The sequence below is a fragment of the Hibiscus syriacus genome, unplaced genomic scaffold (genome assembly GCF_006381635.1).
Source record: "Hibiscus syriacus cultivar Baekdansim isolate YM2019G1 unplaced genomic scaffold, ASM638163v2 tig00111708_pilon, whole genome shotgun sequence".
NCBI classification, from domain to species: domain Eukaryota; kingdom Viridiplantae; phylum Streptophyta; class Magnoliopsida; order Malvales; family Malvaceae; genus Hibiscus; species Hibiscus syriacus.
The window spans coordinates 3,388,177-3,402,214 of record NW_024063159.1 but is presented as its reverse complement, the minus strand read 5'-3'; the positions used below and the strand labels follow the sequence as shown (position 1 = coordinate 3,402,214).

General features: G+C 35.1%; 1 protein-coding gene across 1 annotated transcript; it reads left to right on the top strand.

Annotated features, from left to right (window-relative positions):
• Positions 1-12,940: 12,940 nt before the first annotated feature.
• Positions 12,941-13,334, top strand: LOC120168004. Its single transcript, XM_039176876.1, has one exon. The coding sequence runs from the start codon at positions 13,037-13,039 to the stop codon at positions 13,238-13,240; it is 204 nt and encodes a 67-aa protein (XP_039032807.1). The 5' UTR covers positions 12,941-13,036; the 3' UTR covers positions 13,241-13,334.
• Positions 13,335-14,038: the final 704 nt, after the last annotated feature.

The following is a 14,038-nucleotide window of genomic DNA, read 5'->3' as shown; positions in this document are numbered from 1 at the left end:
GACAACTGTCGTTTTGGATGTCAAATAAATTCCTTTTTCTCAATTAATAAATAAGGAAATACGTAGTATAGAGAAATAAGGGTCGAATCCTCAGGGAGTTAGAAAATCATAATTTTATGTTTGAATGGTTTTAACTGGGCGAAAATAGTTAAAAAAGGGTTTTGTAATATAAGATTTAAATAGTCAAAGAGACAATTAAATAAATAAAAGCAATTAAAGTAAAAATAAGAGGGTAAAGATTGTGAATAAATATGGTAAAAATAGCCTCAAGCTTCGCTTTGACTCAATTTCCTTTAGATCATCGAATAAGATTTTCCTCTAGGATTCACGTGTCTACAAGGGCAATCCCTGTGACTCTATCTTGTATACCGAATACTCACGACAATATTTGATTCCGGCTTCAGGAATTGATTCTATCAACATCAATTGTCGTAGATCAATTACCGTTTAAGTTCATGACGGTCGACTTAGATTGTTGCTTCAATAACCGTAAATTCCGATCTTAATTCCCTCTTGGCGAAGCCATCTCGCCAGTGTTTCCCATGAAGTCGAATTGCTTTCTATAAGCCGAATCTTCCTCCCACACGTTTAATCACAACAACCTCTTGACCAAATTCAATCTTTGATTTTGAAAATTGTTTTGATTTTGAAAAATAAGCGCAGTTGAGATATTCCGAAGATATTAAGGGTCTGTTTCATTCTCCCGTTGGAATTGAGTCATCGCGTCAACTCTCAGCTATGAAAAATTTAGCTAAGCATGAAAAAAAATCATACTTAGCATATTAAAACAACTTGAAATAAAAGAAAATATGAAAAGACTTTGAAAAGTAAAAGAAAGTTTTTATAAAAACTAGAGAGAAAAGAATAATGTAATTTGAGTGATGAGTTTAGGCTTACCCAAAGTGGGTATTTATAGTCTCTCAAAGCCTAAGGATAATCAAAGAAAATTAAAAAAAAATAATCCTAAAGATAATTGTTTTTTAATTTAAATCCAAACTTAAACTAGTCTCTTAATGCAACTCTTGTCCATCTTCCAGAAGGCGTGCGGAGGAAGTCTTCTAGAAACTATCGCTGACTGGACCTTCTAGAAACTTCACATTGGATCGCGTCATGCCCAGAATCGTGCCCATGTCTCAGCTGTGACCAAATAATAAAATAATAGAATGCGCCCGTTTGTCACTAATTCTGAAAGTAAGGATCTGCACGAAAATAAGCATAACACGACCAATTTAGCAGCAATAATTCCACAAAATCGAAGTAATGAAGAGCAAAGATAATTCTGAACACTCATCAGCATGTAGTACAGTTATTAGTGAGGAACTGAGCTCGTAAGCTCAGCGTTCGATATGTGTTTCCGTTGTTGTTCTTATGGGCAGTTCGTGGGGAGTTATCATCACCATATTCTAGTGTAGTAGACTAGATTTCCAGAGACCTTCAGAGTACGTCTTGAGTAATCTTTGGAAGGCATGTACTACTGGACCCTTTATGTATTCAGACATAACTTTTATTTGGTACTTAGTATTTGTATTTGTGGATGTATTTTTGGAGCTCCTCAATGATTTAAGCACATATATTTATCGCGTTCTATTTTATCACTATGGATGATAATTTCTCAGTGATTATAAGTGATTTTTAAATAAAATATTTTCACTATTTCGGTAGTCCCATGTAATATTATAATCTATGGATCTTCGAGTTGGACTGGATTAAGGTGTTATGTTGTCGTATCAGAGGCTAAGTTTAGTTTCCTAGGACCCGCGGGTTAAAGACAGTCAGTCGATATGTACATGCCTCTAGGGAGTCAAGAGTACTATAACAACTGGAATAACAATAATGACCCCTTTCTCTTTCTAATTTCAGATAGAACCTATAGCAGATGGTCCAACCTTTAGTCAGAATGGCAGATATGATAGTCATACCTCACTAGCGTCAGATACCGATGATGAGTTCATCCCAGATACCTCTCAGCAGGAGGCTCCAGTAGATGTGGGGGTTGAGGAGGCGACCTTTTTCTAGGACCTTACATCTGTACTTAAGTAGATCACTAGGTCTCTCATTAGTTCTTCTGCTGCACCACCTCTCCCACCCGTACCCCTAGTTCAACCGGTGACCTTACCCTAGGAGTCCCCAATAGACCAACTCCGTAGATATAAGACCACTGAGTTCTTTGGGGAAGAGGATGATGATCCCATAACAGACTAGTGGCTCCGAGAGATGCTTTGTACCCTCAAACATTTGCATCTTACCCCAGCGGGTAACCTTAAGTGTGTTACTGCTCTGCTTAAGGGTGACACGATAGACTGGTGGGAGACTATTAAGATGGGGATGGAGCCAGAGAGGCCAACTATTGTACCCTAATTTTGTCCGAGTCATTTAAATCAAATTAAAGATTAATCAAGGACCAAGTTGGAATTAAGAGGCATTTTATGAACAATTTTTCATGGAATTTTGCATCTATTTGGGAGCATCAAGAGTGTTGAAGAGTTGCAATCGTGAACACAAGACATAATTGGATTTAATTGGGTTTGATTGAGTACAAGATGATGTGCTCATCTTTGGAAATAGAGACTATAATTAAACATGATTTTACTCAAGTCTAAATCTCAAACCCAATATTGATCAAACATTAAGTGCCCATGTACAAACTCAAACCCAAATGTCCATAAAATTACCCAAATACAAAACCATTACAAGACTTTAGACCATTTCAAAACTCATTTACAACACAAGACCCAATTAACCCTTCATACCCATGTTACAAAAACACTACAATTCCAATCTAAACTCATTTAAACAAAACAACCAGCAAGCCCAAGACAAAAGGTCTTGTGTGATGACCCAAAATGGTTAGGGTTGATATAATGCCTTTAGCCAGCTTTTGTCTCTCTTGAACCTTCAAAAGGAAGGTGACTTCACGCGTAATGCTCAGGTTCTCCACACATGCATCTTCTCGTGACCTACGTGAGCAACCAAGAAATCAACCGTGGTATCAAGTCCATCAAGAAGTGGTTCCCTTCTTCATTTGATTCCACGATAACAACTCCAACAAGGGTCACCTATATACAACTAGACAACCCTGACAATGAAAGAGGCGGGTAGAAAATGGTTTCAGCCACAAATCACATGCAAAGCAGCAAAAGAAACAAAAAAATTGTAATTTTGTTTTCATTTTGAAATTTGAAAATTAGGGTTTTATATAAACCCAACAACATATGATAAAAGTATACTCTTCCCCCCCTTTTGAAAAACCATGTAACAGAGGGGTTCTTCATCTCCCATTCCTTAGCATTCGAAGAGCAATGTAAAAGGGGAATTCTCCCCTTATCATTCGAAGCAATAAAAAGAGCGAAGCATTACAAAGCATTTTTGTTTTTTTTCTTTTTACTTTTGAAAACAAGCATTTCTTTTTTATATTTCTAGCAATACTAAACTTTACATTTTTTTGTATAAATTTTATGTCATTCGAATAGAAAAAGAATAAAAATGTGAAAAGGAAGATGAGGGGTTTTACTTCTCGGCTAAAATAGAAACTGGCGTTGGGGGCCTCCATCGCTCAATCCAAATGGTGGGAACATTCAGAGCACCCCCAGAAATGTCATACCTCAGAGCTAGTTTGATCCGAAAGTGGACGGCGGAGAACGGATCCACGAAGATTCAAAGGGTCTCGGCTTCGTTTACGAAGATAGAAGTTGATTATTCAAAATTGAGTCCATATCCAAACTCCCGAAGTCAAGATAAGTTGATCGGTGTAGTTTGGATCCCAATGGTCGTTGAAAACGATAGCTGTATGACAGTTGACGGTGACTGATACAACCCGTGAGGTACCGCTCATCGTCGATGTTTGGAAAGAAGAGAGAGAGCTGAGAGATTTGGAGTGAAGAGAGAGAAGCAGAATGTGTAAAATGAGGAAAATAGGATTTCAAAGGGTTTTATAGGGTTCATTAGATGACACCACAAAAAACCCTTACTTGCGCGTTTTAGGCCATAAGGTATAATCCCTTCCATGTCCACCGTACCTCTTTTAGGATTACAATTTGGTCACCAATTTTATGTTATTTTCTTAATTAATTTGAATTTTTATCTTTATTTTTTATTTACCATTTTTATGTAAGGTATCCCTCTATCCACCGTACCTCTTTTAGGATTACAATTTGGTCACCAATTTTATGTTATTTTCTTAATTAATTTGAATTTTTATCTTTATTTTTTATTTACCATTTTTATGTTTTAATACTATTTTTTGGTTTATCTCTTTTCAGGTCCCTCAACATTAGTCGTGTTTTTGCATTTTGGTCCCTGTTTTAATTATTCAATTGTATGTTTAATTTTGTATTTATTTCAATTTAGTCATTTGTTTAATTCTCGTAGTTATTTAATATTTAGTCTCTAAACATTCCTATAAATTTCAATTTAGTCCCTAATTTTAAATTTATTGCAATTTAGTTCATGTTTTTATTTTATTTCAATTTAGTCTTTACTTTAAATTGTTTTACTAACTTCTCAATTTTATTTTATTTTTAGGCCATTCGAATCAAAACTTCTGATGTTATTTATTTACTTTAATTTACTTTATTTTTTTAAATCTCTAGTCTTGTTTATTTTATTTATTATTTTCCTTTAAATTATTTATTTTAATTATTTTAATAAATATTCTAATTTCTCTTTTTTATTTCTTTTTAGGTACGGTCACTAAGGTATATTCTTTAAATTCAAATTATTTTATTTTAGCATATTAATAAATTATATTTCAAGTTCAATCCTTTAGACTTAGATTCTTCAAATTTTAGACTTTAAAATAGGGGAATTTTCAATTTGGTCATTTCCTTCATGATCAAGGATTCAAATTGATTTTTCGATTAAGATAAATAATTATATTAATAACAAGAGCCTTAGTTTAGATTTAGTCATTAAACTTTAGACTTTTCTTAGTCCTTGAACTTTTAATTAGATTATCCTTTTGACATAATTGATTACGTTAACAATTAGAGCATTCACTCTAATTATTTTCATCATAGTCTTTTAATTAGGGGTAATTTGATTTGGGCTTTCGCATGAAAATGCTCGATTGCTCAAATCAATTATTTGTTCCATCATTAGTTAATAAAAATATAGGTTAATATTATAAAACCTCTTTTGGATTAGTTTGACACTTTAGGTTAAGTAATCATTTAATAAACTCACTAGTGTAACTAGGTTTAACATGTTGATGGATTGCTTCTCTTTCAAGAACAATACAATGTTAATTTATTAGGGAATCAATAGTATAGACCCCACCATCATGCTCTTGGGGCTACCACTAGTGATTCTTGAAGTAGGTTAACATCCTTTTCAAAACCCTTTATCTTTTTAAAATCTCGAGGCAATGTATGATTATTAGGCACAATAATTGATCTCCCACATTCATGCTAGATGGTGAATATTATTTGCTTTAGTAAACAAATATCCTCTTCAACTTTGCATCCATAATGATTTCTAAATTAAATAAAACTTTGAACTCTAAATTTCTAATTTTTAAAGTAGGGTAATCAACTAGGTACCAATTTTTGGACGTTGTGGGGTGTTTACCCTTCCCCGCGCATAACCGACTCTAAAACCTATTTTCAAGTTTTTATAGACCCTAAACTTGGTGTTTTGATAAAAATAAACTATTTTATTAAAATTACTTGATTTTTATGATGTTCTAATCTTATCTTAAATGGTTGGTGGAGATACCCAAAATTTCACAAAATCATTTCAAAAACACTTCAAAATCTTCATTGTTGTAATTTGTTAGTCTTTCTCCTGATGGGCCGATTGCGACACGACTTGGGAATTTCTTGCAAAGTTCAGAGAAGTATATCGGGCATATCCACACTGATGACTTGATGGAATAGTTTTAACTGATCAGGATGACCGCTCAGTGATAAAGTATGGAGGGAGTTTATCAAACTTAAAAAGTATATTGCGAATCTGATTTTGAAAGAGGCGCATCATTGTTGTAGGTTTAGAGAGGGCCTTTGTTGTGACATTTTGACTCACCTCACAGTTGGTCTTCCCAGGGTCTTCGCTCAGTTGACCCACCAGGCTAAAGTGATCGATAGAGCATTGGATAGAGGGATCAGAAAGGTCGGTGAGATAGTAGGATGGACTAGAAGAGCCTCAGAGCCTGCGAGACCTTCTCATACTCTAGCCAAGAGGGCCAGGGTCAGTCAAGGTTTGTTGAGGCTACCAGCAACACAAATAAGGAGAACCAGACAGAGTTCAGATCGTGGAGATAGGTCTGACTCCAAGAGGAAACCATTGAACCTAACTTCTAAGTGATGTCATTGAGTTGTCTAGAGGGTATACACATCCTTGTATACTTAGTGTGGGAAGAGATAACCGGTGACATGCTAGCAGGGATTTAGAGGTTACTACGATTGTGGCTCTTTATACTACTTCATCAAAGATTGTACAGGGGATCAAGGCGCAACATCAATAGTATCTCAATGATTGGTATCGTTAGTTCAGAGGGATCGAGGACTAGTTAGGGTGGTAGCACTGTGTCCGGACAACAAAGTTGTGGAACTGCTAGATCAATGGCTGGTACAGAGCCAATAATGCTCTCTAGACAGTATACGGTATGACCCAAAATGATGTTGATGTGGCATATGTGATATCATGTACATTTACATTCTTTTTCCTACCAGTTAAAGCTTTGATAGACCCCGGTTCCATCTACTCTTACATCAACTCTGACGTAGTCTAAGAAATAGAATCTCAATAGTGGACCTAGAGGTAGGTGTTCGAGTATCAAGCCCCCTAAGTTTAGACGTCTTCATGGATAAAATTTTTTAATGGTACCAAATAGGGATTCAAGATCAGATTTCCATAAATTTGATGAAGTTACCCTTTAGAGAGTTCGACATGATCTTAAGGATGGATTGGCTAACCCGAGCACATTGCTAGTTTGAGATACAAAGCCAGGCGGAGTAATGACTAGTGAGAGATCCCGATAGACAAGGATAGTTTCGACTTTAAAAGCCCAAATAATTATCGACCGTGGGTGTAAGTCCTTCTTGGCTCACGTAGTCGACACCTGAATATTAGTCCCTATACTCAAGGATATCTGAGCAGTACGAGACTTTCTAGACGTGTTTTTAGAGGAATTATAGGGTTTTTCACCCGAGCATGAGTTGGAGTTTACCATTAAAGTAATGCCATGTTCAGCTCTGATGTCTATTTCTCTCTATCACATGTCATCGACAAAGCTAAAGGAGTTAAAAAACTCATATTTAGGAATTGTTAGAGAAGGGTTTTATTTGACTGAGCATCCCTTCTTAGGGAGCATCAGTCTTATTTGTTAAGAAGAATGATGGGTTGATGAGGTTGTATATCGACTATAGGCAGTTGAACAAATTAACCATCAAGAACCGGTACCCATTTCTCAAGATAGACAACTTATTTGACCAGTTGAGAGGAACGTGCATTTTCTCAAAGATTGATTAGCGGTCAGCCTATTATCAGCTTAAAGTCAAGGACGTGAATATGGCGAAGATAACTTTCAGGATAAGGTATAGTAATTACGAGTTCCTAGAAATGTCGTTTGGCCTCACCAACGCTTTGGTGGTATTTATGAACCTAATGAACTAGGCATTCCACCCATAATTAGATCAGTTTATGGTGGTGTTTATAGATGACATTTTTGTTTACTCCCAATCAAAGGAGAGCATGATGAAAAACTCAGTATCGTCTGTCAAACTATAAAAGGGAGATAGTTGTATGCCAAGTTTGGGAAATGCGAATTCTGGTTATCAGAGTTTTCTTCTTGGGTCATGTTATTTTAGTAGACGACATCATATTTGACCCCTAGAAAATTTGAACCATAGTTGAGTAGAAGCCACCTAAGAATGTGTCTGATGTGCGTAGTTTCCTCGGCTTAGAAGGGTACTATTATCGATTTATTCAGGTTTCTCGAGGATAGCTAACCCGCTAACTAAATTGCTTCATAAATGAGTTCCCTTATTTTGGAATGAGAAGTGATAGGAGAGCTTCGAACAATTAAAGGTCATTTTGATCCAAACCCCAGTTTTGAACTAACCAGAGTTGGGTAAGGATTTTACATTTTTCAGTGATGCTTCGTTGAATGAACTTGGATGCGTACTGATACATGAGGGTAAAATTGTAGCTTACGCATTCCGATAACTTAAGCTCCATGAGCGTAATTACCCTACTCATGACCTTGAACTAGTAGCAGTGGTGTTGGCTTTGAAGATTTAGCAGCACTACCTCTTTGGTGAGAAGTGTCACATCTTAACCAATCACAAGAGCCTTAATTATCTTCTCACTCAAGAGGAATTGAACCTCATACAATGTAGATGGTTGAATTGCTTAAATATTATGCTTGTGTGATAGATTACCACCTAGGAAAGGTTACTGTTGTGAAAGACGCCTTGAGCCAGAAGTTGATGGCAGAGTTGTGAGTTCTCTTAGCACGTTTGAGTTTATCTAGTAATCATGAGTTATTAGATGAGTTACAAGTCGAGCCAGAGTTGGTAGGTGAAGTCAAGAGACTGTAGAGTTCAAACGATCGGTTGAGGGCTCAGATTGAGCAGGTTCGTCAGGGTGAGACTCCAGGTTTCGAGCTTTATGGTGAAGATGTGTTGTATTTCAGGGGTCGATTGTGCATACAAACATATGCCTAGTTACGAGATATGATCCTCCATGAGCCGTATTGCAGCCCACTCTCAGTACACCCAAGCACTAATAAGATGTATTAGAAGCTTCCTCGATTATTTTATTGGCCAAGCATAAAAAGGAAAGTGTTAAAGTTTGTCATTAGATGTCTAGTGTGTCCGTATATCGGTAGAACAACATGTTTACTCTAACCCATTTAGATTCCTTAGTGGAAATGTGATAGGGTAATCAGGACTTCATGATCGGGTTACCGATGACTAGACATAGATATGACGTAGATTGGGTCATAGTAGACCACCTAACCAAATCACCTCACTTTCTTCCAGTTAGGGTAGACTACAAGTTAAAGAGACTGGCACAATTGTATATCCGTAAGATAGTGAGGTTGCACGGTGTACCAAGTTCCATCATTTTAGATAGAGACCCTCAATATACTTTTTGCTTTTAAAAAGCCCTTCATGAGTCCTTAGGCACCAAACTACACTTCATCACAGCATTCCATATTCAAACAGATGGTCAGTCAACGCGAGTTATCCATATTTTTTAGATATGCTTAGGTGTATCGTCATCGACCTAGAGGGTAGTTGGGAGGACCATTTTTCATTAGTATAGTTTACCTACAACAACAGTTTTCAGTCGAGCATTTAGATTTCTCCATGAAGCTTTGTATAAGTGCAAGTACATGACTCTACTATGTTGGACAGAGCTTAGTGAGGGTAAGATAGTGGTCCAAGACCTGATTTGAGAGATAGAGGAAAATTTTTGGTTAATGCAGAGCCTACTAAAGGAAGCTTGAGACAGACAGAGGTCTTACACAGACTTGAAGCGTAAGGATATTGAATTTGTAATTAGGGATAAGGTGTTCCTTTAAGTTTCCCTACGGAAGAGAATGCTCCACTTTGGGCTTAAAGAAAACTTAACCCCTCGCTTTATAGGGCCTTATGAGGTATTGAAGCGGGTAGGACCAGTGGCTTATAGATTTTCCTTACCACTAGAGTTGGTGCATCCACAATGTGTTCCACGTATCTATGCTCAGGAGATACAGTTTCGATCCTTCGCACACCATACCCTTAGAGCAGATTGAGGTCAACCCATATATAACATTCATATGAACCAACTATAATCTTAGCGAGAGAAGTAAATGAGTAAAAGAACAAGAGGATTCCTTTGGTAAAGGTGCTATGGATGAACCATGGTTTCGAGGAGGCAACTTACAAAACCGATGAAGACATGCAGCTTCAGTATCCTTACCTATTCTATTCAGGTAAATTTTAAGGACAAAATTTCTTTGTAGAAGGGGAGAGTTGTAATGCCGATCCCAGGTTAGGAGTTTTAGGCTAAAACGCAATGGAACTTGATTTAATTCTCTAGTTCATAGAAGCTTTGACCCAAGTTGATTTGGTTTTGGGCTTACTTTAGGCCCAATAGAGAGTAAAAAGGATAATTTCAACTTTCAATTAAAACCAAAATAACCAAAGAGTTAAATATACCATTTTTCAAAATAAAGGTTGAACACCATTAAAAATTGGTGATTTCACGTCTGTTTCATGCCCCATTTTTCCTTCACAAAGCTTGTTTCATCTCTTCTTCTTCTTCCTTTATTTATTCATTCTTAAAACATTATCAAATGTTAAGACTTTATAGTTTTTAAGCCTTATTCAGGATTTCAAAGGTAAGTTTCAAAATATAACCATCCTAAGCTTCATTTCAAGCTCCCAAACACAAGGTTTGGTCATGGTTTTAGAAAATAGGTCTTGTGGGGGTTTAGTGAGCTTGGATGATTTAGTTTGTTTAAGTGATTCCTATATTTAATAAGTGTTTTTACAACCCTTCTTAACCACTAAAATAGGTTAGTAACCAATGCTTTTTATTTTATAGTTTAAAGAAAAAAGTGAGGAAAGTTCTTAAGAAAGGAGTAAGGAGAAGCTCACCTTAGGTTGAGCCTTTAACGTCCCTAGTAATTTAGAATCATAAGGTAACTCAATCTTAACTTATATATACCACATGTAGTTCATTAGGTGAGATTTGTGTATGTGTATAAGCTTGAAACATGATCATGGTAGATTGTTTTCAGTATACTCACAAAATCTTTATGACCCCTAAATCAAATAAAACACTTAAATATCAGTTGGGGACCTAAATGGGGAATTTGATGGGCAGAAAAATGGGATCTTTAGTGCCAAAACAGACACCCCATAGCGATAGTATCGATACTGTAAGAACAATATCGATATTGTTCTTTCAAGCAGAAAATAGGCAGTTTTAGAATGGTAGTATCGATACTCATTCATAGAGTATCGATATCAGGGCATGAGTATCGATACTCCCTATAGGGTATCGATACTGGGGTATTTTTCAAAACGTCAAACCGAATATCAATACCTCAGCACCATAGTTGATACTCATCATAGGGTATCGATGTTGCCTTAATCCAAAAGCCATATTAGTTAGGTGGTATCGATACCATTAGGTGGGTATTGATAACAAAGGTTTGGTATCGATACTGAATGGTCAAAATATTGTTACCCACGAGCATATTTGGATAAATAATCCAAGGGTTAAGGGATTAGACTCGAGATACCCCATACACTCAGAATAATATCAAATAAGACTTCAAGTGATAACAATAACTAATATCATAATAGTAGAAATAGTAACAACTATGTTACATAAAACTAGCCTTGTTTGACGCTCGGAAAATGTCATGACACCCGAATTTCTCTTTAGCAGAACTTGTCGATTTATTTATTGAACGTGTGTAGTATAGTACAATTATTAGTGAGGCACTGATCTTGTAACCTCAGCGTTCGAAATGTGTTTCCGTGCACAAGTTCTTAAAGGCAATTCGTGGGGAGTTATCGTCACTAGATATTCCAGTGCAACATACCAGATTTCCTGAGATCTTCAGAGTACGTCGTGAGTCATCTTTATAGGGCATGTACTACTATGGACCCTTTATATATTCAGTCGTACCTTTATTTGGTACTCAATATTTGTATTGTATGGATGTATTTTGGGAGCTCCCCATTGATTTGTAAACCCATATATTTATCATGTTTTATTTTATCACTATGGATGATCTATTTTCAATTATTTATAAGTGGTTTTTAAAGAAATTTTTTTGTCACTATTTCGGTAGACCCGTGTAACATTATCATCCATGGATCTTCGGGTCGGACTAAATTAAGGTGTTACATTTATTGAGACGTATTTCCTATTCCTTGAATTTTTTTGAAAAAATAAATATTTCGGTGACAAAAAAAATCTCGGAGTTCATATCTATCTTGACCTTATAAAGTTGTATTAATAAAAATTGACAGGGAAGGTCGATATTCCGACTTTTTCATAAGATCAAAGTTTAAGTGAAATTTTCACTTCCCTCTTTCATGTTATATTCACTAAAAGTACTTATGCTAATTGGATAACTATTATTCTATATTATTTAATTATATAATTTCATGATAATTTATAAATAATTTTTAATTTCATAATTTTTAAATTTTAAATTTTACTTTTTGTAAGACTTTATATTATTTATTTAATTTAGTTTTATAAAAATTTAGTGAAATAGAATTTACAAAGACACTTAGAATTTAAGATAATTAGATACAAATATAAAAAAATTTGTGCATTATGAACGAATTTAGATTTATATAAAAAAAAAGTCAAGCTAAATTCAAGATAAACAAAATAATATTTTTGAATAATTTAATTTTTATTTTTGATATTATTATATTTAATTTTTGAATATTTTTATATTTTGAATTTAAAATATTTTTTATTTTTTAAAAAAGTCAAATAAGCCCTTAAACATTTAAAAAAAATCAATTTGCCCCTCGAACTTGAAAAAAAAAATTTAGCCCATCTGTCGCACCATCATCCACGCCACCAACCACTGTGGACTATTATGTCAGCACTGTGGATCATCACATCATCAGCGTAACGGTCAACGATATAAAATGTTGGTCAAATAGTCACATTAAGTTTTTTTATAAGTTTGAGGGTCACATTAAATAAAAAAAAAATCGATGATCACATTGATTTTTTTAAAGTTTAGGGGCTTCTCGTAACCGTTTGCCTTTTGCTAAAGAAAAATTGATTAAAATAAAAAAAATTAAAATTAAAAATAAACAAGATACTAAATAAATATTTTATATAAAATTATAACACCATAAAACGCACAACTTGAACGCGGACTTAACGGAATATGCCAACTACTGCTAGCAATCCCCCTCTATAAATATCCTCTCGCACCTTTGTTTTCATACACTGCTATGGCTGTTGAAATACTCAAAATCTCAGCTTCAGTCGGATCAAAAGAAAGAGAAAACAGCCATCAAAGTGCAAAGAAAGAAGTTAAATCTAACCCAGGAAAAAGAAAATGTGTTTGATGCTGTTGTGCGGTAAACAAGAGAGAGAGTTGGGACGGGTACAAGCGCCTGGGTTTTGCCCCCACTGCGGCGGCAAAGTGGAGGTCGTCGATGTCGAGAGCAGATGGAGGCTGTGTTTCTTGCCCGTTTGCTTCAATATCAACAGGAAATATTATTGCACCTTGTGTGCCAGGCGTTTGGTCTTGTACTGTTAGCTAGTTCCATCTAGATTTTGGCTCTTCTTCTTTCTTTCTTTTATTTTTTTACTCCGAATTCTGCTAATTGTAAATGGTTTTCTCCCCTGTACGAATGAACATTTTCTTGCTGTTTTGTTCTTCGAAGCTTTTCCATGAGGAAAGAGATAACAATTGGATCTGAGATTCCATTTTCTCCATACTATACATTTGGTTTGAAACACAAGCGACGTTCATTTTCTGGGTTTAGTTTGATAAAGTGACCACATTGAAATTAGAATGCTTTGAAACTGAGGACTCCTTTTAGATCTATTAACGACAAATTTCTAATTGTTCCTAATAAGTCAAATGGGAAAGTGAAATTGTGAAAAAGACAGCTCAATATGTGTGTTTATTCTATGTAAAAAAAATAATCTTTTTGTGAAATAATTAAACATATACAAGTAGAAGAAAATGTTTCATTGTTTTCGCTATATGTTTTAGATACCTAATCGATCCCTATCATTTAGACTCATTTGATCTTTGAATTTTGTCTTAAATACATAATTAGTTATTGGTTTTGAAAACTATCAAATATGTTAATCTAAAGGTTTAAATTTATTAAGATTTTATGTGTCACCTTTAGACAATTGATGGATATAATCTATCTTTAAAAATAAACTTCTCTATAATTAACGGGATTGGTTCAAGTGGTAAGCAGTTTGATATCACTTAAGCAAGATCTTAAGTTCGAGTCATTGTTTATGCCAAAAAAAAAATTGTTAGAAGAATCACCTACTAAAATCAGATATACGACTCAAATCAGTTCAAATTAATCAA

Excerpts from the sequence above, each read along its gene's own strand:
- LOC120168004 (XM_039176876.1), top strand. The coding sequence starts at position 13,037 with ATGTGTTTGATGCTGTTGTGCGGTAAACAAGAGAGAGAGTTGGGACGG.